Source organism: Sodiomyces alkalinus (genome assembly GCF_003711515.1).
Source record: "Sodiomyces alkalinus F11 unplaced genomic scaffold SODALscaffold_7, whole genome shotgun sequence".
Taxonomy (NCBI): domain Eukaryota; kingdom Fungi; phylum Ascomycota; class Sordariomycetes; order Glomerellales; family Plectosphaerellaceae; genus Sodiomyces; species Sodiomyces alkalinus.
The window spans coordinates 1,068,392-1,091,691 of NW_021167085.1; the positions used below are offsets into that span (position 1 = coordinate 1,068,392).

At 52.5% G+C, this 23,300-nt stretch overlaps 9 protein-coding genes across 9 annotated transcripts; 4 read left to right on the forward strand and 5 right to left on the reverse strand.

Moving 5' to 3' along the window:
* Positions 1-194: 194 nt before the first annotated feature.
* Positions 195-1,394, forward strand: SODALDRAFT_361059 (hypothetical protein; the record flags this gene model as incomplete). The annotated part of the gene is made up of 7 exons (XM_028614331.1): positions 195-217; positions 382-430; positions 458-521; positions 637-667; positions 811-900; positions 930-1,154; positions 1,277-1,394. The coding sequence occupies 7 exons, from the start codon at positions 195-197 to the stop codon at positions 1,392-1,394; spliced, it is 600 nt and encodes a 199-aa protein (XP_028465161.1).
* Positions 1,395-2,107: 713 nt separating this feature from the next.
* On the reverse strand, positions 2,108-3,070 carry SODALDRAFT_334446 (hypothetical protein). Its single transcript, XM_028612213.1, has one exon. The coding sequence runs from the start codon at positions 2,646-2,648 to the stop codon at positions 2,145-2,147; it is 504 nt and encodes a 167-aa protein (XP_028465162.1). The 5' UTR covers positions 2,649-3,070; the 3' UTR covers positions 2,108-2,144.
* A 220-nt stretch (positions 3,071-3,290) lies between these two features.
* SODALDRAFT_194924 (dipeptidyl-peptidase) lies at positions 3,291-6,126 on the forward strand. The gene is made up of 3 exons (XM_028607159.1): positions 3,291-3,729; positions 3,824-5,568; positions 5,638-6,126. Exons 1-3 carry the CDS (start codon positions 3,425-3,427, stop codon positions 5,904-5,906), a joined length of 2,319 nt encoding a protein of 772 aa, XP_028465163.1. The 5' UTR covers positions 3,291-3,424; the 3' UTR covers positions 5,907-6,126.
* Positions 6,127-6,552: 426 nt separating this feature from the next.
* On the reverse strand, positions 6,553-8,020 carry SODALDRAFT_361063 (hypothetical protein; the record flags this gene model as incomplete). Its single annotated transcript, XM_028614332.1, has 5 exons — positions 6,553-6,705; positions 6,822-7,244; positions 7,311-7,376; positions 7,487-7,715; positions 7,998-8,020. 5 exons carry the CDS (start codon positions 8,018-8,020, stop codon positions 6,553-6,555), a joined length of 894 nt encoding a protein of 297 aa, XP_028465164.1.
* Positions 7,972-10,720, forward strand: SODALDRAFT_334449 (heat shock protein). Its single transcript, XM_028612214.1, has one exon. The coding sequence runs from the start codon at positions 8,148-8,150 to the stop codon at positions 10,539-10,541; it is 2,394 nt and encodes a 797-aa protein (XP_028465165.1). The 5' UTR covers positions 7,972-8,147; the 3' UTR covers positions 10,542-10,720.
* A 43-nt stretch (positions 10,721-10,763) lies between these two features.
* SODALDRAFT_334450 (endosomal protein P24B) lies at positions 10,764-12,148 on the reverse strand. The gene is made up of 3 exons (XM_028612215.1): positions 11,729-12,148; positions 11,428-11,635; positions 10,764-11,336 (listed from the first exon to the last, which is right to left on the reverse strand). The coding sequence occupies exons 1-3, from the start codon at positions 11,927-11,929 to the stop codon at positions 11,131-11,133; spliced, it is 615 nt and encodes a 204-aa protein (XP_028465166.1). The 5' UTR covers positions 11,930-12,148; the 3' UTR covers positions 10,764-11,130.
* Positions 12,149-13,228: 1,080 nt separating this feature from the next.
* On the forward strand, positions 13,229-14,798 carry SODALDRAFT_334453 (ADP-ribosylation factor 1). The gene is made up of 4 exons (XM_028612216.1): positions 13,229-13,845; positions 13,919-14,163; positions 14,247-14,312; positions 14,401-14,798. Exons 1-4 carry the CDS (start codon positions 13,698-13,700, stop codon positions 14,491-14,493), a joined length of 552 nt encoding a protein of 183 aa, XP_028465167.1. The 5' UTR covers positions 13,229-13,697; the 3' UTR covers positions 14,494-14,798.
* Positions 14,799-15,131: 333 nt separating this feature from the next.
* Positions 15,132-18,562, reverse strand: SODALDRAFT_351663 (hypothetical protein; the record flags this gene model as incomplete). The annotated part of the gene is made up of 2 exons (XM_028613552.1): positions 15,132-17,898; positions 18,522-18,562. 2 exons carry the CDS (start codon positions 18,560-18,562, stop codon positions 15,306-15,308), a joined length of 2,634 nt encoding a protein of 877 aa, XP_028465168.1. The 3' UTR covers positions 15,132-15,305.
* Positions 18,563-20,612: 2,050 nt separating this feature from the next.
* Positions 20,613-22,735, reverse strand: SODALDRAFT_361068 (alpha/beta-hydrolase; the record flags this gene model as incomplete). The annotated part of the gene is made up of 6 exons (XM_028614333.1): positions 20,613-20,676; positions 20,891-21,034; positions 21,132-22,071; positions 22,103-22,190; positions 22,554-22,690; positions 22,723-22,735. 6 exons carry the CDS (start codon positions 22,733-22,735, stop codon positions 20,613-20,615), a joined length of 1,386 nt encoding a protein of 461 aa, XP_028465169.1.
* Positions 22,736-23,300: the final 565 nt, after the last annotated feature.

Below are 23,300 nucleotides of genomic sequence, written 5' to 3' on the forward strand. Positions count from 1 at the left end.
GGGGCGGGATAAGCGCAGTAGCCCTTCGTGCTAGGCCTAGGTCGGGCTTCATATGTTCCCAGTGCCATTGCCCTGGCCCCTCGGTGGCTGCCGGGATCGCGTGGGAGCAAGGTATGGGGGTAGCCCAGAAGGGCGGACGAACGACAGGGGTGCAGGGATGCAAGGGAAAAGAGAAAGACATGGAGGGTACAACGATGAAGCCTCAAATGGTGGGGGAGTGCGAAGTCTCACTGTTCCGGGGCAATTTTCGCCGATCCGGGGCATTGGTCGGCAATCACTAAGATTACCATTCGCCAATGGAATGCAAGGAAAATCACCACCCGGCAGCCCGGGGTGGTTTCCGGATTACACAGTGCGAATAGGATGGAAATTTCACTCCAGACACGAAGAGCACCAGGCAGGCTACAGGGATGATCTGGACCCCAGTAGCGTGGGGGTATACTGACCTCCACGAAAGCCCGATGGACCCCTTGAGGATTTGCATAGACCCCCTTCCCCCATCCTAGGGGCTCTGACCGCCAGTCATTGGCCAGCGCAATTATAACGAAGTACGGAATACGTTGTAAACCTCGTAGTTACAGAAAGTATCTAGTATTCTCGCGATGGAATTCTCTCTGGTGGCTTTGCCTCGAAAAGTTGGTTTTCTCGTCACCTCGTTTTACCAATTGTCAAATTACAGAGAACGGAGTACTAAGATAATTACTAATACATGGATAGGTACCTAATAAGGCAGTTACGTTCTGGATACGGAATGCGGCCTTTGATTGATCCAAAAAAAAACCCCATTACATCATTCAGTGGACTTTTTAGCACGAGGTACATGCTGCAGTTGTATCCGTCGACGAGCCAGGAGCAAGAAAATAGACGCGAGACTTCCCTGTTCCGTCAGGACCCGGACCTGTGACGATGTGGACATGTCATAACCAAAGATCATTTTATGGTCTAGGTATGTCCGGTTTGCCTGGCGTCGGTTGGATTGGCCTTGGCAACTTGCCCCATCTCCGATATGCCGCAATCACATATCATATAATTATTGTATCGGTATGCAAGGCTCATGAAACTAAAACGCCTACTGGCGCCTGTTTGTTGAACTGGCGGGCGGCTGTTTTCTATTTTTCTGTTCTCGACCAACCTCGCGCCATCCGATTTCCTTGGTACTGAAGTGGCTTGTGTGGCTGTCAGGGTCACTACCTAACCCGTGCCCTACCTTAACGGAAAGTCTTGGGTGTCGGCAACGTACCCTGTCAAAAGTTACCTGATCTGCCTACCTAGGTAGCTGCATCAACATTGGGGAGTTCTACTGCCATCAAGTCAAGATCGCGCATCCAGAGCATACTCGAAGCAACAGCCTGACAACGAGAACCGTCTTCGTGACCAAAGAAGCCTCGGCATAGAATAGGAATATGAAGGGGAATAAGGGCCTTTCGGAGGTATCACTTCTCTCTACCGAGGCATGGCTGTGATAAAGCGCTACGACTAGGAGTATGTAAGCTCTGCGTTATTTCGGTTATGGCCTCGGAAAGGGGGGCTGAAAGGAGGCCTCCACCTATAGAGGAATCAACATCCCTTGTTGCGAGGAAGGGAGACTCCTCGTGCAGCTATCCGTGTAGGTACCTAGCATTCACCTCCATATTTCCCGATGCATGTTCTCATTTGTACCCTCACACCATTGCTTTCCATGGGTCCTCACTTAAGTCGCGAATTTTAAAGTACCGCTTCGTCGAAACCAAGCAGACCTGAGGATTTACAACGTACTTCGTGGTGACAATTGTGTATCGAGGATTCGAGACCCACTGACGGGACCAGGCTACAGCGCGTTAAGATTCAATTCACCAGCCAGGCCTAGGGGACTGCCGAGACAATACCAAGCATCTTAAAATGCCCGAGGTGGTCACGGGACTGTGAACATAAATCCCGCCTATGACATGCCCTGTCCAAGTCGAAGCCGATGAAAGGGCATATACGTTTTGGGCGTTCTGCACTCCGCACACTGCAAGTTGCAGGACACATATGTGCATCGGCTGAGACTCGTCACCCGCCGTTGGCAAAGGCCGGGTCACAGTCCATATCTCGGCCAAATGCACACAGTGCCTCATGCGACAGAACCGGCTTTCGGAAACGGATCCCGCCCGGGCATTGGACTTTCAAGGTAGCAACCCCCATCGCCGCCTATAGCCCACCACCACTGCGCGTACCCCATACGCATACTGCTTTTCAAGTTCATGGGGGTCATGGGAAGTGTGCTCGCGTAGTAGACCAAGGTAAAGCTCCGTCTGAAGCACACCAAGTGCCGCGAGGGACAGCGGTAAAGGGTGGTGTTGAGTAAGGGGTCGGGTCCAGCGAGCAGCAAGGGAAACGAAGATGTGGTGAAAACAGACAGACTGCATATCGTAGACAGGTAGGGGTTGAGTCAGTTGCCTGCCGAACTGTGCATGCCCCGCCTTACGGAGTGCGCGGCAAGAACTGGAGAATAAGACAAGAAGATACTTTGTGGATGCTAACAGGGCGGGGCATGTATCATAGGTACGCCATGGAGCGGTCAGCAGCATAGAATTTCCTCCTCCATCGGCCTCCCCTATTAAGGCCAATATGCATCGGTGATCCTCCCGCTGGCGAGCCTTGCAGATGGGACATGGGGCGTGGGACATACCGCCGTTATAGTCGGAGGGCAGTGAACCAGTCCCTCGAGATCACTCGAGGTTGAAGAGGTGGGACTGAAGATAAACGCGATAGAGCACGGAAGTCCCAGAGGTCGAGACATTGGCCCCTGTGTCGTCAGATCTTTGCAATTGCTGATTTGTGTTGCGATTCATGGGACAAAACAAGTTCTGTTTTTAACGCCCCCTAAAAATCCGGTGGCATTGATTATCCCCGCGATGTGGCTTGATGTAGGTAGTATCGTACCAGCCCAACAACGGGCGCTGATAGGAGATCGTGTGCATGGTGGCATGTACTTCCGTACAGAGATACATGATCCCGCTCAGCGATTCTCTGCATTTCGTAGCTCATAAAGGCCCCTGCTCATCGACTGAAAACATCTGTTGCGCTTCTGCTAGGTCCCGGTCCCTAGGTAGGCAAGTAGGCAAGTATGCAAGGTGTATTATAGACGAAAAAGCAGCCAGACAATTAGGCCAAAATAAATAGTATGGCTAGTGATTACCCCTCATCGCCCCATGCCGCTTAGGCTCGGGTTAGCCTCCTCTAACTGGCTGCCTGAGGAATAAGCGTGTACGGATACCTCGTCGCTCCTTTTTGTACTTCGTACTCTGTACCTTACCACTATCCGTATCCGTACATCGTAAGAATTTGCTGCAGGGAAAGATCCATCGAGACGGAGGAAAGAGCCAATGAGTTGGTCGAGTTCCAAAGTTGGTTTGCAACCGCCTTAACTGTAACCTCCTCCTTCCGTCCAAGGCAGGCTGCCATGTGGTCTCCAATCTTTGCTGCCCGGCTGTCACCCTCCATACGAGCGTTTAGCTTGAAATCGAGAACGTCGCCAGCCCTTCTAAACCCTCTCAGACTCACCCAGCACACGGTGCATACCCCCTTTACCCCCTTCCGAAGCAGCCGGAACGTACCACTGCAGCTGCAGACGTATGCCACTATGAACTCTCAGGAACTCGCACAGTACCTGGCCGATGCCCCGCCTACTGTCGTGCGCCTCGAGATTGAGAAGCATTTTGAGGCTTTGACGGATAAGCAGAAGCGATATGCGCATTTCATCAGCAGGTAAGGATCCGAGTCGCCCAGCTTAGGTGACAATGTCTCTATCCTGGCTCCGCCCGGCGTAGCAGGTCGCTAACATAGGATATTCATTCCCTAGGGCCTCACTTGCGGGCAATCGTATCGTGCTCCGCCAGGTCTCACCTGAGTCTGAGGACATCTACGACTTCATCATCAGCCTGCACAAGGCCTCGGGCGGTGACTGGGATGGTCTTGCTAAAAAGGCCGGAATTGACGAGACGCAACTCTCGCAATTCCTAGAGTACGCCGCTCAATTCCTCGGTAACAGTGGCAACTACAAGAGCTTCGGCGATTCCAAGTTCATCCCAAGATGTGATGAAAGCACATTCGCTGCGCTCGCCAAAACGAGCGCTGACGCCCAACGCTTCTACGAAGCGACCAAGGGTGCTATCTTCAGCGCCGATAAGCCTGGCTTGTTGCATCTCGGATACCCGGACAACGGCCACATGACGACGTATTACCCTGGCTCGCCGGACATCACGCAGTCCGAGATTGAGGCTGTGTCGAGTTGGATGGAGCAGAAGGGCCTATTGCCTGAGAACACCAGGTTGCACAAGACCCAGAACGGCGTCTATGAGATTCTCATCGCCTCGGCCATCACTAGCGTACCCCCCGAAGGCGGAGATATTGGCAAAGACACCGAATTTACCATTGATGATGGCGCGCTCAAGGGCAAGACGATCAGGCTCGTCTACGGCGACTATGCCGCTGAGATGAAGAACATCGCTAGTTATATCGCGAAAGCTCGCGAAAACAGCGACAATGATACCCAGACCTCTATGCACAAGGCATGTGCCAAGTCGTTCCACGACGGATCCCTGCTCACATTCAAGGACAGCCAGAGATACTGGATCCGAGACAAGGGGCCCATGGTGGAATCGAACATCGGATTCATCGAAACATATCGAGACCCGGCCGGCATCCGAGGCGAGTGGGAAGGGTTTGCTGCCATGGTCAACCTGGAACGGACTCGGGCTTTCGGCGAGCTCGTCAACTCTGCTCCATCTCTCATTCCTCTTCTTCCTTGGAGCAAAGATTTCGAGAAAGACAAGTTCCTGTCTCCCGACTTTACATCACTCGAGGTACTTACATTCGCCGGTTCTGGAATTCCCGCGGGAATCAACATTCCCAATTACGACGACATCCGGCAAACCGAGGGTTTCAAGAACGTCTCGCTTGGCAACGTACTCAGCGCCAAGGCGGCCAACGAGAAGGTACCCTTCATCTCGGAAGCCGACTTGGAGCTGTACCAGAAGTATAGAGACCCTGCCTTCGAAGTGCAAGTCGGCCTGCACGAGTTGACTGGCCATGGATGCGGCAAACTTCTCCAGGAGACGTCTCCTGGCGTCTACAACTTTGATAAGGAGAACCCGCCAATTAACCCCCTAACAGACAAGCCCGTGACCACATGGTATAAGCCGGGCCAGACATGGGGTTCCGTCTTTGGAAGCCTTGCCGCCTCGTACGAGGAGTGCCGCGCAGAGCTGGTCGCCATGTACCTGAGTTGTGAATTTCCCGTGCTCAAGATCTTCGGCTTTGGGGACGGCAGCACCGACATGAGTAACGAGGCCGGCAATGTACTATATGCCGCGTACCTTCAAATGGCTCGTGCCGGTCTTGTGGCGCTGGAGATGTGGGATCCCAAGAGCCAGAAATGGGGCCAGGCTCATTCTCAAGCCCGGTTCTCCATCCTCCAGTGCTTCCTCCAGGCTGGCGACGACTTCTGCGTGCTGGACTACAAGAATGACGACTTGTCTGACCTGCAGATCAAGTTGGACCGGTCAAAGATTTTGACCACAGGCCGTGATGGTAAAGTTGCCCCAGGTTTTTCCCTGCCCACCTTCTCTGCTTTGTGAGTTCAGATAGCTAACCCGATACCTTCCTGCTCTGTAGCCGTGGGCAAGTACCTCCAGAAGATCCATATCTATAAATCAACTGCCGATGTAGAAGCAGGCACCGAATTCTACAAGGCCATGACCAACGTTGACATGGATTTCTGGGGCACCAAGGTGCGCAACGTTGTCCTGCAGAACAAGCAGCCACGCAAGGTCTTCGTTCAGGCCAACACTCACCTTGATGAGGCTACCGGAAAGGTTAGCCTTCGACATTATGAGGCTACGCCAGCCGGCATGATCCAGAGCTGGGCCGATCGGGAGGCATAATTGATTGGGTGTGCGAATGTAGAAGAGATGGTCTAGAGACAGTGGCATATGGAGTCTCAATGGACATTCCTATCGAATAGTTCCTGTAGAACTAGCATTGAAGAGAGGGGACTGTTGTTGCATAGAAGTCTCCCCGAAAACGAACTCTAGACACTAAGACATCATGAAGTGTGGCCTGCAGGCTCCGTTACTGTGGAGATGTGCAACAGATCAAAGCTACCGACCGACTGGGCAAGCGCACTTCATCCAGAGACACATCATCCACCTGGAAGTCCCATTTCCAAAGGCCTCAAGTTGGACCAATACATGTCGTCGTTCAGTTTAATCATGTTGCTCTTTTTTTTTTCTTCTTTTTGATGCCATCAACCCGGGAAACCGGATTGTCACCTTCCTTGTTGATTTGTGAAGAACCTCATTACAGACGCCAAATGACCGACCGATGCCGTCGAGTTTCAAATGCAATTGGCAAAACCAGCCCTGCCCTGAAAGCCCAGTTCTTCATGTCCCGCTCTTGACACTGTTCCCTTACCCCCGCCTTTTTTATTCCCTTGGCAGAGGTACGGGTTGTGCGCACGCATACACACATCCAACCCCCTTCAACCAGGCCATCCGAGATATCCGCTCTCATTTCCGTGACAAAACAGATTTACCACTTCATCTCGTGCGGCTTGTCTCCCTTGCGGAGGCTGAAGGAAGTTGCCAGATAGGCGGCGAGCATATCGACCTTCTTGATGTTGGCAAGGAGGGCCTTGTCGATGGCCTTCTGGTCGGCGGCGCGGCTGCTGCTGACCTCCTTCTTCTGCAGTGCGTATATCAATGTCAGTCATCCGTTCGTTCTTCAAAGAGCGTCCGCTTTTACTCGATACGCGGCGAAAACACTTCCTCCGTAGAACCTAGGGATGAGGTCGTTCGTACCTTGGGGGCCTCTCCCTGCTTGAAGAAAGCCTCCTCGCCGGCCTTCTCCTTGGTCTTCTCGGCGGTGAAGTACTTGGGTTGGGACACCTCCTCGATCTTCTTCTCATCAACGCCGGAGATGTCAACCTTGAGGGAGGTGGCAATGACGTAACGGGAGTTAATCCGGCGCAGGGGAACGCCGTTAATCTTGAAGGGGCCGGTAACGAGGAGGACACCCTGCTCGAGGGTCTTCAGGAGAACGACACGCTTGCCGCGGAAGCGACCGGCGAGCAGGATGAGGACGGTACCGGGCTGGAGGCTCTGACGGGGGGCCCAAGGGCGGATGGCCTTGCGGACCTGTTGGAAGAACCCAGTTAGCGGAATCTGTTGCTGCGACCGCATGATGATGGAGATTCCCGGCCAGTATGCATCTCTCCGTTCCCCCTAAGTTTTCCTAGCTCGTTCCCAGTCCCATGTCGAGGAAGCTGCGCATTGCGCTACCCATGCAACCGTGTTGATCGGGACTTCTAGGATAATATATCCAGTGGGACTCGGATTGAAGCCAGCAATAATCGCCTTCCCACGACGTGACAGCCACTGTATCACGCCGTAAAAATCACCCACGAAAAAAAAAAGTCCCGTCCATTGCTCTCAACCACTGTCGAACTATCGCCAACCACACTCACCTTCTTGGGCTGGGACTCATCGTCGGCAGGGTACCACTTCTGCGCCTTCTCGGAATTGGCAAGGACCTCCCGGGTGCCCGAGCCGAACTTCTTGGTGGTGGATTCCGCCTTCGCCGACATTTTTGCGATCGCGTCGTCCTTTCGTCTCGAGGGTGTTGAAAGGGGGAGGTGGAGGGTTGCGGTTGTCCGTCGGCCTTGGATGTTATTTGCGGTCGGATTTCTGAGAAGGCTGGATCAATTCTTGTGTGTGCCCACTAGCGAAAACCCTCAGTCACTAGCCACGTTGTGTGGGGCGCAAAAAAACCTTTCGGCCTACTAGAATATCCGAGCCGGGCGTCAGCCACAATTGGGGAATTTTTCTGTGGCACGTAGATAAGATAAGAGTGAAGAACATTCTGTGGATCTTCGCCCGACTAAAGTAGCCCGGTCTCGCCGCCGGTCAGAGCTTCCCCGAAGCTACCAGAAGCTGCTATGAAAACGCTCATAGGAGATTGGACGTTTCTGACATCACGAGACGAGCTCGACGGAGCCCATTAATTAATTGATGTTTTCTATCTAAAGCCCCAAGTTGGTAATTTCCTCTTCTGTACACTCACTTGGACTCTGTTATGGTGGAAGTCTTTCACTATTTACGTCCTTTTCTCCGAACCGGAGCAACATCATGCAAGCTAGGAGACACCTTATTTCATCTGCCAGACGGCTTGCTGGCCCACACTCGAGGTCTCTGCGGCCTCTTTCAAGAGCCATTCTCACCGAGACAGCTACATTAAGGATCGCTCCCCTTCTACCCATTGTAGCCGTAAGGAATTACGCAAATGGCCGCGGCCCTCATCCACCCGGGGGTACCCATCGTATGAACTTGGGAGGAGAGCCCGAGAAACCAGCACTAGAGCAGTACGGCATCGACCTGACGGCCAGGGCGAGAGAGGGTAAACTCGATCCGGTCATTGGGCGAGATTCGGAAATTCAGCGTACTATTCAGATCCTCTCACGTCGGACCAAGAATAACCCTGTCCTCATCGGAAATGCCGGCACTGGCAAGACGGCTATCCTCGAGGGACTTGCTCTCAGGATAATAAGAGGTGATGTTCCTGAGAGCATCAAGAACAAACGGGTCATCTCCCTCGATCTTGGGTCACTCATCGCGGGAGCAAAGTTTCGCGGCGATTTCGAGGAACGGTTGAAAAAGGTCCTGGAGGAAGTCCAGAAGGCCGGAGGACAAGTCATCCTTTTTATTGATGAATTGCACGTCTTGCTCGGCCTCGGCAAGGCCGAAGGCTCGATTGATGCCTCCAACCTTCTGAAGCCAGCCCTCGCGCGTGGTGAGCTCCAATGCTGTGGCGCCACCACGCTTACCGAATATCGACAAATCGAAAAGGACGTCGCACTTGCGAGACGTTTCCAACCCATTATGGTCAACGAGCCGACCGTTCAGGATACCATCAGCATCCTACGTGGGATCAAAGACAAGTATGAAGTGCACCACGGTGTCCGAATCACCGATGGTGCTCTAGTCGCCGCTGCCACCTACTCGAACAGATACGTCACAGACAGATTTCTACCAGACAAAGCGATCGACCTGATGGACGAAGCTGCTAGCCATCTTAAGCTTCAGCACGAGTCCAAACCCGAAGACATCATGGCGTTAGACCAGAAGATTATGACAATTCAGATCGAGCTGGAAAGCTTACGCAAAGAAAAGGACGTTGCTAGCCGGGAGAGGAGAGAGAAGCTCGAGGGGGATCTGAAAAAGCTTCAAGACGAGATTGCCGAGCTGAACGTTCGGTGGGAGAAGGAACGCGCTGAGATTGACGCTGTCAAGAGAGCGCAGGAAGAACTCGACAAGGCCAGGGTTCAACTCGAGATGGCCCAGCGCGAGGGTAATTTTGGACGAGCCGGCGAGCTACGATACAGCGTCATCCCAATGCTAGAGCAGAAAATCCCGAAAGACGGGCAGCAGAACGAAGGCACCTTAATTCACGACGCCGTCACAGCGGACGACATTGCAGCAGTTGTTTCACGCATCACCGGTATCCCGGTTTCGAAACTTACCTCCGGCCACATCGAGAAGCTAGTCCACATGGAAGACACCCTGCGCGAGTCCGTTCGCGGTCAGGATGAGGCGATCAGAGCCGTCTCCAACGCCGTCCGTCTGCAGCGGGCTGGCTTGTCCGGCGACAACCGGCCCCTTGCATCTTTCTTCTTCTTGGGACCAACGGGCGTGGGCAAGACTGAGCTGTGCAAGAAGTTGGCCGGATTCCTCTTCTCTACCGAGTCGGCCGTTGTAAGATTCGACATGTCGGAGTTCCAGGAGAAACACACCATCTCTCGCCTCATCGGTGCCCCATCAGGCTACGTCGGCTACGAGGATGCGGGCCAGCTGACCGAAGCCGTGCGCCGGAAGCCGTACGCCGTTCTTCTGTTCGACGAGTTTGAGAAGGCCCACCGCGACATCTCGGCTTTGCTCCTTCAGGTGCTGGACGAGGGGTACCTTACGGACGCGCAGGGTCATAAGGTCGACTTCAGAAACACCATCATTGTTCTTACCTCGAATCTCGGTGCTGACATCCTTGTTGGCGCCAACCCCAGTGTTCCGTACACCGAAACAGAAGACGGCGACGTCGGCCCCGACGTCCGCAAGGCTGTCATGGATATCGTGTCGTCCGCATACCCACCGGAATTCCTGAACCGCATCGATTCGTTTATCATTTTCAAGCGTCTCGCGCTGGATGCGATCCGTGACATCGTCGACATCCGGCTACGGGAGCTCCAGTCTCGACTTGAGGACCGCAGGATCACGCTGCAGGTGCCAAACGACGTCCGTGACTGGCTCGCAGAGAGGGGCTATGACCCTCGGTTCGGCGCGCGGCCGCTGAACCGCCTCATCACGAACGAGATTGGGAACGGCCTCGCTGACAAGATTATTCAAGGCGATTTGAAGATGGGCGAGACTGCAGTGGTGAGCATCAAAGAGGATGGTTCGGGCCTGGTAGTCACATCTGCGGGACCGGCGACGGCTCCATCAGCTGAGTCCGCGGCGGAGGAAGCGTCTTAGTTTTTGCTGGCCAAGGTTTGCGTGGTGATTTGCGATTTCGGGGCGTTTCGCGGGATTAGGGCGACGGGAAATTGCACAGACTTATCAGTCCGGTTTATGTATACCACTTGTTTGTGTATTGTTGTTTATACGATGTTGAAATACCTACCACTCAATGTAGACTGTATAATGAGAATTAGAAACACTTCGAAATGCTCTCAATTGTTTTACTTAGAGCTGACTCCCTCTTTAGACGGCATATCTGCCCGGCAGGACAATCGCTGAGTGATGTATGGGACTATTGGTGCAACGTGTAATGCTCATTTAGTGATTTGTTGTCGGCGTTGGAATATTCTCAATAACCTGGGCGTCCAACACCTGAATAAAAGGATGCATGCCGGGGCGGAATCTCTTGGAACAACATGCAATGTTTCCCATCTACACACACAATTCCCACACCTAGCCTCTTTCGCCTCGCTTTTGCTGTATCCGGATTGCAAATGCCCCCAATCCACCAATTTGCGCCGTTATGTTCATACCCCATCAAAGCCAATGAGTGAACACTTGGACGTCAAGCGGAGTGACCTGGAACAGAGCCTTCCAGCCTGACTTATACGACTCGCTTAACCTCGAAGAACCGACGCAGCCACCAGACCTGGAACACGCCCTCGCCAACGACGAGACCAATGACAAAGACATTCCACCACTTGACACGGGCATTGGTGCTCTCGGCAGTGTTTCGATGTGTGCGCTCTCTGGCGACGATGTAGAATTGTTCATCTTTGACTTGGGCAAGCAATTCAGCCATTTGACGAACTAGGTGAGTGGAAAGAACCAACGTTAGCAAACAAGGAGATGCGAGAAGGTATGGGATAGCAGAGAGGTTGGTGGTTTTTTTTAAGCTTACCCTCCTTCTCGAGAGGGTCGGCCGGAAGGTCTCCCTCGTTGACGTAGACAACGCCGTGAACATTGAAGTGGACCTCCTTGCTGTTGGCGCCCCAGTGTTCGTTTCCGAAGCAGTAGGTGTATTTGCCGTCGCTCCTGGCCGTGAAGGTGAAGTCGCCGTTGGAGACACTCTTTTGGTTGGTCACGTATTGACCCTTGGGGTTTTGAATCTACAGAGAGGAAGGTGTTCGCAACCTGGGTTAGCGAGAGGCTGCGCTCCTTGGTTGTGGGTGGGGGGATGGGATAGTTCTCGGCGGCCGTACCCAGAAGTCGATGTCGAGATTGCCAGAGCTGCCGAATTCCCGGTCTCCGACTTGGTAGGTGACGGTCATCTTGTCATCGCGACGGAGGTTCTCGTGAAAGCACTCTCGGCCGTGGGCTGGTAGCTGGATGATGTGGGCTGCGGCAGACTGGAAAAGACCAGCTGCAAGCAGCAGCGTGCTGGCGACCGCGGGGAAGAGCATGGTCAGGGATAGGATGGATTAGGACGTTGTGTGCCCTCGCTGAGTTAATTGACGAACTCGCGGAGGCCGAGGCGTCTGTTCGTGTCTGTCAGTTTCGCTGTTGACTAGGTACCTTAGAAAGTGGTATTCGTAACGTGACGTCCTGCATTGACCTGGCCAGCAAGTCCAGTCTCTCGATAGAGATCCCTGTATGGACTGGACACTTTGCATCAAAGGTTCATTCGGATTGGCGTTACTTGCGGTTTGAGAGGAGAGCCGCAAATTACACAGGGTATGTGGGTCTACCAAGTACCTCTTCCAGACTAGCACGGTGGTTTTCACTGTGCACTCACTGCGTACTTCGTACCTTACCTTAGGTATCCATACTACCTACATTACCTACCTAGGTAATTGCGTCCTTCGGTGTGTGATACTCGAGCCTTGTCCGATAAGACAGCACCAAGGTGTTTGTGAACTCCTCTACTCCTACAAATATACCAGGTGCTACATGGTATATACATTGCATTGTATATACCTTACCTACTCCCTAGGACTCTCGCGTGTTATTGGGAAATAGGTAATTAATTACCTTACCTAGGTGGAAATATCCCGCTTCGAGTATTCTTCTACCTTCCATAATGTTAAGAGTCAACGTGGACTCATAGGCTGTATCTCCTACTCTGCTGCCTTTTGTCGCGGTTAGTCTAATGAACAACTGTCTTATAAACTTGGACTTGGACTCGGTAATCGCGACTGATAAAATACATCTTTTCGTTTCCCCGTGATTCGATATCTGGGTACCTTATTGCATTTCCCTACCCGTACGACGAGGTCTTATAATTAATGGCTGCCTACCAATACCAAGCAAGTCTTTGGACAGTGACAGGGCCACTGCTTTTCCTGATTATCAGTCCCAAGCATGTACAAGTACAATACTCCGACATTGAGCACGTGATAAAGGTACACCGTCGGGTCCCCTTGGATGTATGTAAATTGGCTGTACCTCAGCAGCCATGGGAAAGAGGGTGGTAGGTACAGGTGCCAATGCCAAGCAGGGGCGAGTAAAGAGTGGGGACTCAAAATCTGAAAACATGATGTCCTTCCCTCCTTTCTTTGCTGACCTGAAAATCACGGCACCAACCTCTTCTGAACTTCTTTGGCCCCTAACCCGCTACCCCATCATAATAATCTCCATCCCGACACTTTGCCCCCCTTTCTTCACCGACACCGACTCGACATCCCACGACACACTCTATCGTACATCAAGGCCGAGGGAGTTTATTGCGAAATGTGAGTTGAGATGTTCCCCTCCTTTTGTCTTCGGTCCCTTTCTTTACTCGTCTTCTCGTCTTCCACCGTCACGGGTGCTACGCATGTCGTTTGGGGGCGTCTGTCCCAGGATTCTCAATTCCATGCCATCCCCTGCACTTTCAATCACCGTCTACCTTTTTGAACGACCTAGTGGTCTTCCCCCATCTAAACATAATTATAGCTTTGCCGCCTGACTCTCGTAGACGTCTCGGAAATGCTGCTGCCTGGTTGTCTTTCGCGCTCAGATCGCACAACGTTTCTGTCCTAGCTCCCAAAAAGCCCAATCTGTCCTCTTTTCCTGGCATCATTGTCGCTCTCGGGCAACGTCACCACGCGTAGCCAGGTCGTCTTTATTTATCACGACTACCGCCCGTTCTTTGCGCTTACCATTGTTTCGAACAGAATCGCCTTTCTTTCTCAAGTCGACATAATTCCACAGAAAATCAAATAGATCGTCGTTGCCGTCCGAATTGCCATCATGGGTCTCACTTTCTCGAAGCTTTTCGACAAGCTGTGGGGGAAGAAGGAGATGAGAATTCTCATGGTCGGTCTTGATGCTGCTGGCAAGACTACAATTCTCTACAAGCTGAAGCTTGGTGAAATCGTCACCACCATTCCTACCATCGGTACGCCGCTCCGCCCGCCCCTTGCCGTCGCCTGCAGTGACGAGTTCACCGCTTTGCTAATACGGCCTTCCAGGCTTCAACGTTGAGACTGTCGAGTACAAGAACATTCAATTCACCGTGTGGGATGTCGGTGGTCAGGACAAGATCCGTCCTCTCTGGAGGCACTACTTCCAAAACACCCAGGGTATCATCTTCGTCGTCGACAGCAACGATCGCGACCGTATCGTGGAGGCTCGTGAGGAGCTTCAGCGCATGCTGAACGAGGATGAACTGCGGGACGCCATTCTCTTGGTATTCGCCAACAAGCAGGATCTTCCGGTATGCCACCCCCGCATCTTTGCTTATCGAGACCTGCATCACCGTCAATATTTCTTCCGCTAACTCCCTCCCTCCTACCACAGAACGCCATGAACGCTGCCGAGATCACAGATAAGCTCGGCCTTCACAGCCTGAGACAACGTGCCTGGGTATGTGCTCACTCTTTATCCCCCTCGACCTCGGAGGCGATTCGCCGCTTCGACGAATATGCTGCTGACCCATGTTCCCCTCGTATAGTACATTCAGTCTACCTGCGCCACCTCTGGAGATGGTTTGTATGAGGGTCTTGAGTGGCTCGCGACCACTCTGCGCAAGGCTGGTCACCAGTAAACTATTCATACCCACGCAGACAACCAATGAAGCCGCATGAAGCCTTACGCTCGCTCCGTCCGGCCATGTCAACCTACATTTCGCTTAATGGTTCGGTGGTCATTTGCAAGTTATCCGAGCACAATCCAATCGAGTAGTCCATTAGCCATCGATGGCAATCTTTTTCCTCTGGATCTTCCCAAATGCCATCGTCTGTTTTTGTGGCCCCCCCCTCCCTGTGGTGGCGCCTTATATCGTTTTCGTGAGCTCGCCAGGCTTGGGATCGCATTGGTATCGGTTCCGTCTATCTACGTCTTCTTTCCGACAGCAGAAAACACGTTATAGGCACGCGCGTATTCCGGTCTCCGAGGGAAGAAAAAAAGGGGACAAGTACTCGTTTTCTGGAGATGGTAAAGGCGTCTTTGCATCGGGAAATCCTACTGTACACTCTTTGTCCCATGGCATCCAACCGGGCACTTAGATCGCTATCTACCACTTGTTTCGTTTACGGCTTCTCTTTGTTGCCAGTACTTGACTTAAATAAACAGAGAGTTATTTTCAGCGTCCATGACGTTCCGTACGTTGTGTTTTACCTTTAACGGGACATTAAACGAGGTGCATATTGACACAATAGCCAACTCTATCTATACGAGTAAACGGCGACCCTGGTCCTACGCCCATTGCATGATATATAATGGCGAGAAATATTGCCAAACTAACCCCTGCCCGCATATATCCCGCGACACATGAGTGGTATCCGGAAACATAAAAACACCAACGCCCTGTACGCCTTTGCCAAAACCAATATCATGTTGGATGTTCCTCATCTTCACTCACGCGTTCGGATCCGACTCGGGTATCTCCACCTTTTTAACCTCCTCCTCGACAGGGAGCTCGACATCCTTAACGGGATGGATGAGCATGGGGGGCAGGCACATCCGCCCCTCGCCGCCACGGAGGCCGCCGACCGTCTTCCCGTCCTTGCTGGGGTCCTCCACGAGCTCGAACTCCTCGCCGCCGTCATTGTTGACCTTGAGGCCGAGCCAGCGGCGGTACAGGTTGGGGCCGAAGCCCGAGTTGTAGAACCAGGTGAGGCCGCGGAGGTTGTGCTCGCGCTGGCCGAAGACTGACGTGCGCGCGCCGCCGCTGGCGCCGTTCTTGCCGCCGTTGAGCACCTGGGCGAAGTACTCGGTCGGCCACTCCCGGTCCAGGTACTGCGGGTGGGGGGCGAAGACAGCCTTGTAGCCGTGGTGGAGGGCGGTGGTGGCGGGCCACATCTCGGGGAAGGCGAAGTGTTTCTTGTAGGCCGTCTCGCGGTGCATCGTCATGAGGAGCCTGCGGGAGAGGCGAGAGGCTGTGATGATGTGGGCCCGGCGAGGAGGGAGAGCTTCGGAACGATTGTTGTTGTTGTACCCCGTGATGTCCTCGCCGAGGGACCAGGTCGTCCCTTCAGGATCGAAGATGGGGTTCAGTGCGATGAGGTCGGCTTCTTCACCAACCCCCCACTGATACTTGTCCTTGTCCATGCTTGTGGGAGGTTCGGGATCGTTCTCCGTCATAAACAGGTCGTCTTCGCTCTTAGGCCGCTCCGGTCCCCAGATGGACTTCTCTATTTTGGGGGCCTCGCCGCGTCTGGGTCCGTGGATCTCGCTCCAAACGTTGTCCGGGGCTGCCTGTCCCATCTCCACTTGCACGCGTGTCATCTGCCGGAAGTCCTCCCATGAGCCATGCACACTGGGGATATAGTAACGGGCGTTGCGTTCCCAGAGTCCCTTTCGCGGCTGCTCCCGAGCCCAGTTCTCCAGCTTGGAGAATAAATCGTAATAATGTCCCGTGTAACGAGCGTCCATCTCCCAGGACCAGTAGTAGTCATACTCGGGATGCCGATACGAGAAGTACTGCATCGCCATGGACAGCCCGCGGTACGCGCCGTGGACTGGTCGGTCGGGCCCTATGCTGAACAGGTCGTAGATGCCTTGGTAGAGGGATAACATCTGGGTTTGCGTCCACAGCGTCACGAGACCTCGGAATTCCTCCGGGAAACTGTCCTTGATGCGCTTCTGGTATGCTTCGTGGTCGGCCCAGATTGGGTTGCTTGCGTCGTCCTTCACCTCGACCAACAGGTGGACATCGTAGCGACCACCGGAAGCCAGAGAGAGTTCCGAGATGATGGATCGGATGTTCATGATGTCCTCCTCGCGGAACGAGTATTCGTCCCAGGCCCGAATCACAACCGCCGTGCGAGAGAGCTTCTCTTCCTGGGCTGTATCCTCCTCGGTAGATTTGCGCTGAGAATGAGCCGAAGAGTTCGACCGCGCAACGGGAGTGGTGGTGTCCACAGCAGCCGCGCTGTCGGCGCTATTGGCTCCGTCGTCAATATAGAACCCCCTTGTCGAGGGCGTCCTTGCTGGCAAGGGCTTATAGCGGGCTGCATTGGCCTGATAACATCGTCGTTGGGCGTCTGCCCAATCGACCTTGGCAAAGCTCACTTTCCCGTCCTCCTCCCAGACGGTCTGGGAGCCCTCCATCTCGCCGTATTCTCCGACTCCCAGGCCACCAGAGCGAACGGAATAGCCCAAGCCGTAGGGTCCGTATCTACCGTACCGCTCGTAGCAAATGTCCTCAGGCAAATCAAGCAGATTGTACGAGCCGAGAATGTGCTCGGGGAAACCCTGGGGCCGGCCCTCGTAGTACCGAATAGGCGGGACACGGACCCTGTTGTGACGGTCCATGAAGCACTCGTGGATGTCCTCGCGTTGGGTCGCGAATATGGAGCGGGGATGTTCGTGGAACGGCTTGCTTTCGAGCAAGGCCCTCTTGACAGCGTCGTCCACACCGTCTTCCGAAGAGTTAGTCATGATAGTGTTGAAGTCGAGCTCGTCCAGGGGTAGCTCATCCTGAGCGCGGGGATACTGAGGAACAACTTCCGAGAAAGGGACTAGACTCCTAATACCGCCGTAGTACCTCGTGAGGAACCGGAACGTCTCCCATACAGGTGGCGGCTCGGGTGCTTTTTGGATCCTGCCTTCGGCTAATCTTTGATTCTCGTTCAGGCTGGCGCGGACGAGAACTGTAATCATGAGAGCGATGAATGCTATTAGGCCCAGGCAGAGCAGTCGAACGATCTTGTTGGGCAGCCGATAGAATTGTATCCTGGCAGGTCGGCGAGGCGGAGCGAGGGTTCGTTTGGGAAGCATGGCGGCGGTGCTGGACCGGGATGACGATGTATTCCTTGAGCCCCCACTGCTCGGTGAGGACTCATCCGAGTCATCTGACGTGTCGTCGGAGGGATAATAGTCCTCATCGTCGGAGAGGCGCTCCTTATGGAGTTTCTCGTAGCGGGGAAGTCTTGACGTCCGCCCCTGCCGGGTACGGAGCGGATTGGTTAATAGGCCCATGGAAGATTGACTTTCGATGGGCGACAAGCTGGCAGGTCCTTTCGTCAGAGAAGTTGCCAACATGAGGACCTTAGATTAGCCAAAGCCTTATGCCGGCATTACTCACTGCAGCTATTGTGTTGTGAAGTTCGACCAATTCCCGGTGTCGAGTCGAGCCCGACTCAAAAGGGCTCAAGCGCCCGGATGATACCGGATCTGATCGTGTCTCGGAAGTTTGATTTTTTTGCAGAATTTGAGGTCGAACTTATGATGGTCCTAGTACGGACGGGAGAATGCAAATCGTGGCGTGGCTGTGGAATTCTGCGAGGGCCCGAGGGGGGCAGCCGTTCTCCAGTTGAACCTTGACAGGAGAAGGGGTGAATATGTGGAGATGGACAGGAATTTTGAGGAGTATTGCGCTGAGTCTCGGCTAGCGTGATATTCACCGTCGCGCTATCAGGAGAACCAAGTGCGAAGTATGAAAATTATTTGGTAGCCGTAGTCAGGGTAAGGAGACAAGTGAGAGTGTTGTGAAGATGGACGTCTTCGTTAGGGCATCAGCAAAGTCCGTGTTGAAACCAGGGTACCTCAGTTGCTAGGGGCAACCAGACTCCTCTCTACCTTACCTAAGGTACCTACGGATAGGTAACTTCGAGTGTATAGAGTACGTACCTTGTTGTGACGGCATCCTGTCGCTCAACCACGCCGGTCATTGCGCCGCTCAACTGTGCCGCTCAACTAGCTTACATAATCATTGTCGTACAGTGTCGAACAGACCATAGTCTTTTCGGTTACGTAACGGGCCGGATTGCCAAGAGTATAATCCGGGTAGACGCTTGCAGAATCTGCACTATATAAAATACGGTGGCAGCGTTTCCCTAACGGTCTGATATAGTTATAATTGAATATCATTGCCTTAATTAATTTTGACCTATTTTATGACGATTTCGACTACGCTTGCTTTATCTGATATATAGTAGATCGCTAAAAGTGAAGAGTAGATTTAACCCCACTACGTGTTTACAACGCGTTTTCCACCCTCAACACTATAGCCCTTATACTTAAAAAATCACTAAAAATCGAAAATACCTCCTATAACTCTACGCTTTAAGTATTCGCCCTATAAACGGACCCTGATTATATAGGTATATTTTAATAGTCTTAGTTAGAAGACTATAGTGTTAAATTTTAACGTGTTACTAGGGTTAGTATAGGGGATCGTATCCCGGTATCACGAGTAGTCTTAAGCATATTCGAATAAACGCTCCGGCCGGCCCTAGGCTTTAGGCTAGGATAAAAAAAGGCGTATAATTCAGGCCTAATATACCTAACCGGCAAATCCCTGGCCAGCTAGTACTATAGGACCTATAAGCCAGGCTTTTCTCGAGGGGTGACCTTTAGGTATAGAAAATACGGTATAATAAAGATATCTTCTCTAAGCTAAAAGGGCGCGCTCCCGGGACTTAAGTATTCCACGGGTAAACCACGTAGAATCCTCGGCTTTTACGTATAAGAACCCGGGGGGGGGGGGGGGGGGGGGGGGGGGGTCCCCGGTATTCACTAATTATACCCTAGGGAAGCTATAGTATACCCTAAAGGTATCTATAGCGTACCTCGTAGGTGCTATAGCTTATACTATAGTACCACTAGGGTACCCCGTGTTACGCCCTGGTGTTCCCGGTGGAATCTAGGGCGTATTAAGGCCCTTATAAATAACTCTTTTATATCCCCTGCCTAGTTACTAATAAACTGCGTGCTAACCTATCTTAAAACTAAATTATTACGGTATATCTAAGCTAAGGGCCTCCTCTACCTTCTAGCCCTACGCCGGCCAGGACTATTACCTAGTTAGGCGCGCGTATACTACACACGCATACGGATATAGGTACATAGCATTCTTATAGATTTATAAGTCAGCAGGTGGTAGAGGTCAACAGTCGAAGTACACCGCCACCCCATCACGTGGGCTATCTCCCTCCCTCACCGACACTCTAAGTAGCGCAGCGTCACGGATACCCCTACCCCGGTAGTCTGCCACGAAACCCACGAGACCCGCGCCTAGGCCTGGTTAGTTAGCACGGCCGCTTTTGCTCAGGCTTTGATCACCCTTGCTCACTAAGCATCACCTTTGATCACCTCAACCTCGCCCATCTCACCTCTTATCCATGCGACTTTGAATTTGCACTGTATCCCTTCAACTTAATGCGGCCTTCGTTAGCGGCCTTTGTTATAGTTAGTTGGACGAGCCAGGGTCGAGGTGCAGGCAGAATTCTCAAGAAGCCCGGCTTTTGGCAACCCTCTTCATCCTCTCAAAACCTAAATGCCTGCCTGATACTTGGCTGCTGAAGGGCGCGCAGTTCTCGGACTACGCATTTAGGCCGGTAATAGTGCTGGGCGCTCAGATAGTACGCATATATAGAGCCTGCCCTACCTTGAGGAGTGCCTATCCGTAGTAAATAGACCCGATACCGTTCGCCCGAGTGCTCCCCGTCTACCTGTCCACTGACAGACCCTGACATAAGGCGTTTCTATTTTATGAAGTGGGGAAAATGTAAATCAAATTAAAAAAATAGGATTATCGCGATGGGGTGGCTCACTCGGTGTTATAGCTCACTCAGTGTTCAACTACATTATTTTATAGAAGCATATTAGTAATTCCTTTATCCTTTAACAGTATGCTATTAGGATTAACTTATCCTTGATGGATTTAAGAGCGATATCCTTGATCTTCTTACCGCTTCTCGCCGCGAAGTCGCTCTGCTTCTATGCGCCCTGGTGTGTCATCTTGCGCTCCAGAGACCTGTGTATCACGAGATTGTACGCTATCCTGAAGAATGAGCAGTTGATCGCCTTCAACCAGGACCCCGTCTATGGGAAAGGTGCTATTCCTCGCCTCTGAGATAGTATTAGCAACGATATACACCCAGCCAACTACTAGGCAGGCAACTCGGTGAAGGGAATGCAATGCATTCGTGCTGAACCTGAACACTTTCGAGAATAAGACGGATATAAGAGGTTCTTTTTTGGAGACATTCCAGGACTCAAGGGCAAGGAGTCGCAGGATCTCCTTGTCCATGATATATGGACTGGTAAGGACATTTGTGGATTCAAGGGGTCTATCACGGTCACGGTCAAGCGGCACGATACTGCTGCACTCCGCATCACAGAGGTTGATGGAGCGCAGCCTAATTGCCAGTGGATGCTTCAGAAGCAGGTGATTAGTGGCTGAGGCGCTTTACTCACATAAGTATAATAAGTGAGAACGTGCCGACCTTTATTCACGATCGCTCCGCTACACTTCGGAGGAATAGGGCGATATCGTCAACCTCCTCTGGTCCTTTTAGCCAGTGACCCTCCTGATCAGCGCGCGAGTACTCGTTCCAATCCACCGTCCACCCAACTCGAGAGAGAACATCTTTCGCTTGACGTCCTAGCTCCACATCTACATAAGCATCGTCTGTGCCATGGCCGAGAAACACAGGCATCGGTGGCTGAGCTTTTGCGTGCTGGCTGATCATCATAGACCTCACAAAGTCGCTGCCAATTCTGTTGTCCGACTCCTCGTCGATTCCATTCAGAGCGTGCTCGATGTCGGCGGCGAATGGGAGCCAAGTGCTAGCTCCTATGAAAGCTGCTGGATGCGACGTGGGCCGTTTACTTTTGATGCACAACATGGTCCAGATACCGATTGCACCTCCTTGGCTGATCCCGCCCAGAACGACTTTGGACGCCAGGCCACCCAACCGCTCTACTTCGGCCTCCCAGATTCCTTCAAGATGCTTCACTGACTCACGAATCCCGTCCGTTTGTAGGTCTTGCCTCGCCGTGACATCTGTTAATGAGTAGGCCTCGAACCAGGCTGGCATGCTTTCTTCGAAGACTGGGCTCCATAGCTCGCGGGAGCTTGGGAACACCCATCTCCAGCCAGGCAGAGCCTGCATGATAGTTTTGCCGTCGGCCATCAACGTCTCAGCGAGCTCTTCAGCGAACTCTTGGCCAGTGCTGCCTCGTCCATGGAGTAGGATAGCGGTGTGCGTATGCGCCTGTGTTGCTTCGAGCACGTGCACATGCCCGAAGGCCGCAGGCGGCGTGTCAGCCATACCGAGAGTTTCGTTGGCCGGCAGAGGATGCGAGAAGGAATAAACAAGAAATGTCGCAGACGGCAGGGAGAGAAACAGAAAGATATTTAGAGAAAGCAGACAAATACAGCTGTGAGGGTTCGCTGGATGCAGGTGAAGGTCCGTGGTCTCCACTTACGTGTTTAGTTGTTGGCAAGCTGAATGTGAGAGTGAGGGGGTCCCTACGCGCCGAGAGGGCAGGGTTGTCAGCAGTCCGCAGCACCTGCCAAAGCATTTAAGCTCACTAAATTTCTGCTGGTGCTGCAAAGATTCTGCGAGCTGACCTAAGAACTCCTATAGCGCGCGAAATCGTGGCCGAGGATCAATTTTAAACACCGTAAGTGCCACCTAGTACATGTTTGACTTGTATAAGAACATTATAACAACAAGACACATGATCCATAATAAGTTTATTATTTTACATACCTCTATAGTTCCATGGTAACAGGCATGCCTTGAATTACTCTTCTCCCAAGCCACTGACTTATTAGGAGATCTGTCGCAAACTGCCAATTGCTTCAGTCGGCAAATAGTCGCACCAGTCCGCTAAAGGACCCCGTTGCTGCACTATAGATAGCGCCTTCACAAACTCCCAATATACTGGGTACCAACCGGCTAATTCCCAATCGATCAGCGAAGTAACGCGAATGTGCGTTTCGCTGTCAGGCGTGACCTCCGTGTACGAATCCCACCGAACCATGATAATCACGAGCTGGTTATGACCTATGGTGATTATCACTCATAAAGGAACGCACCATCTTGATCCATGGCGTCTTAGTCCTCCGAGCTTGGCGGCAAAGGAAATCGCTAAATTACACTTCCTTTTGGATTGGCGTTTCTGCTTCCCTTAAATCCCGGCGCATGTCCTTGCACCTCCCTGATACAAAGCTGCCTATACGCTGCGAAGTAGGCCTATCCTGATCAAGGCCGCGGTCTTTCCGCCGAAGTTGTTGAAATATCGTGTTCAGTTGCTGCTGGACAGATATTTTATGTGAAGCGAGCAAGCGCGGCCAGACTGTCTCGAGAGTCTTGCCCTCTGCTCGAGCCATGAATGCGTATATCCATAGCCCGCATTGCAAGGCACCAAGACAAGATGGTGTTGGGACCTCCTGTATATGCTTTCTGATGTACTGTAGGTTGGTAATGCTGTCGTGGTCAAGGGATATGTGTATCTTGACGATTTTTGATGGGCTGATTTGCAGCACAGCCGTGTTGTGAAAGCGCAATAGCGTTTGGCTGTCATTGATTGCCTGGTTTAAACCAGACGCTAAGGCGGTAAGGTATTCGCTCTCAGTTGACCGCAAGGTTTGTCGGGGATGACTATTGGGGTAGT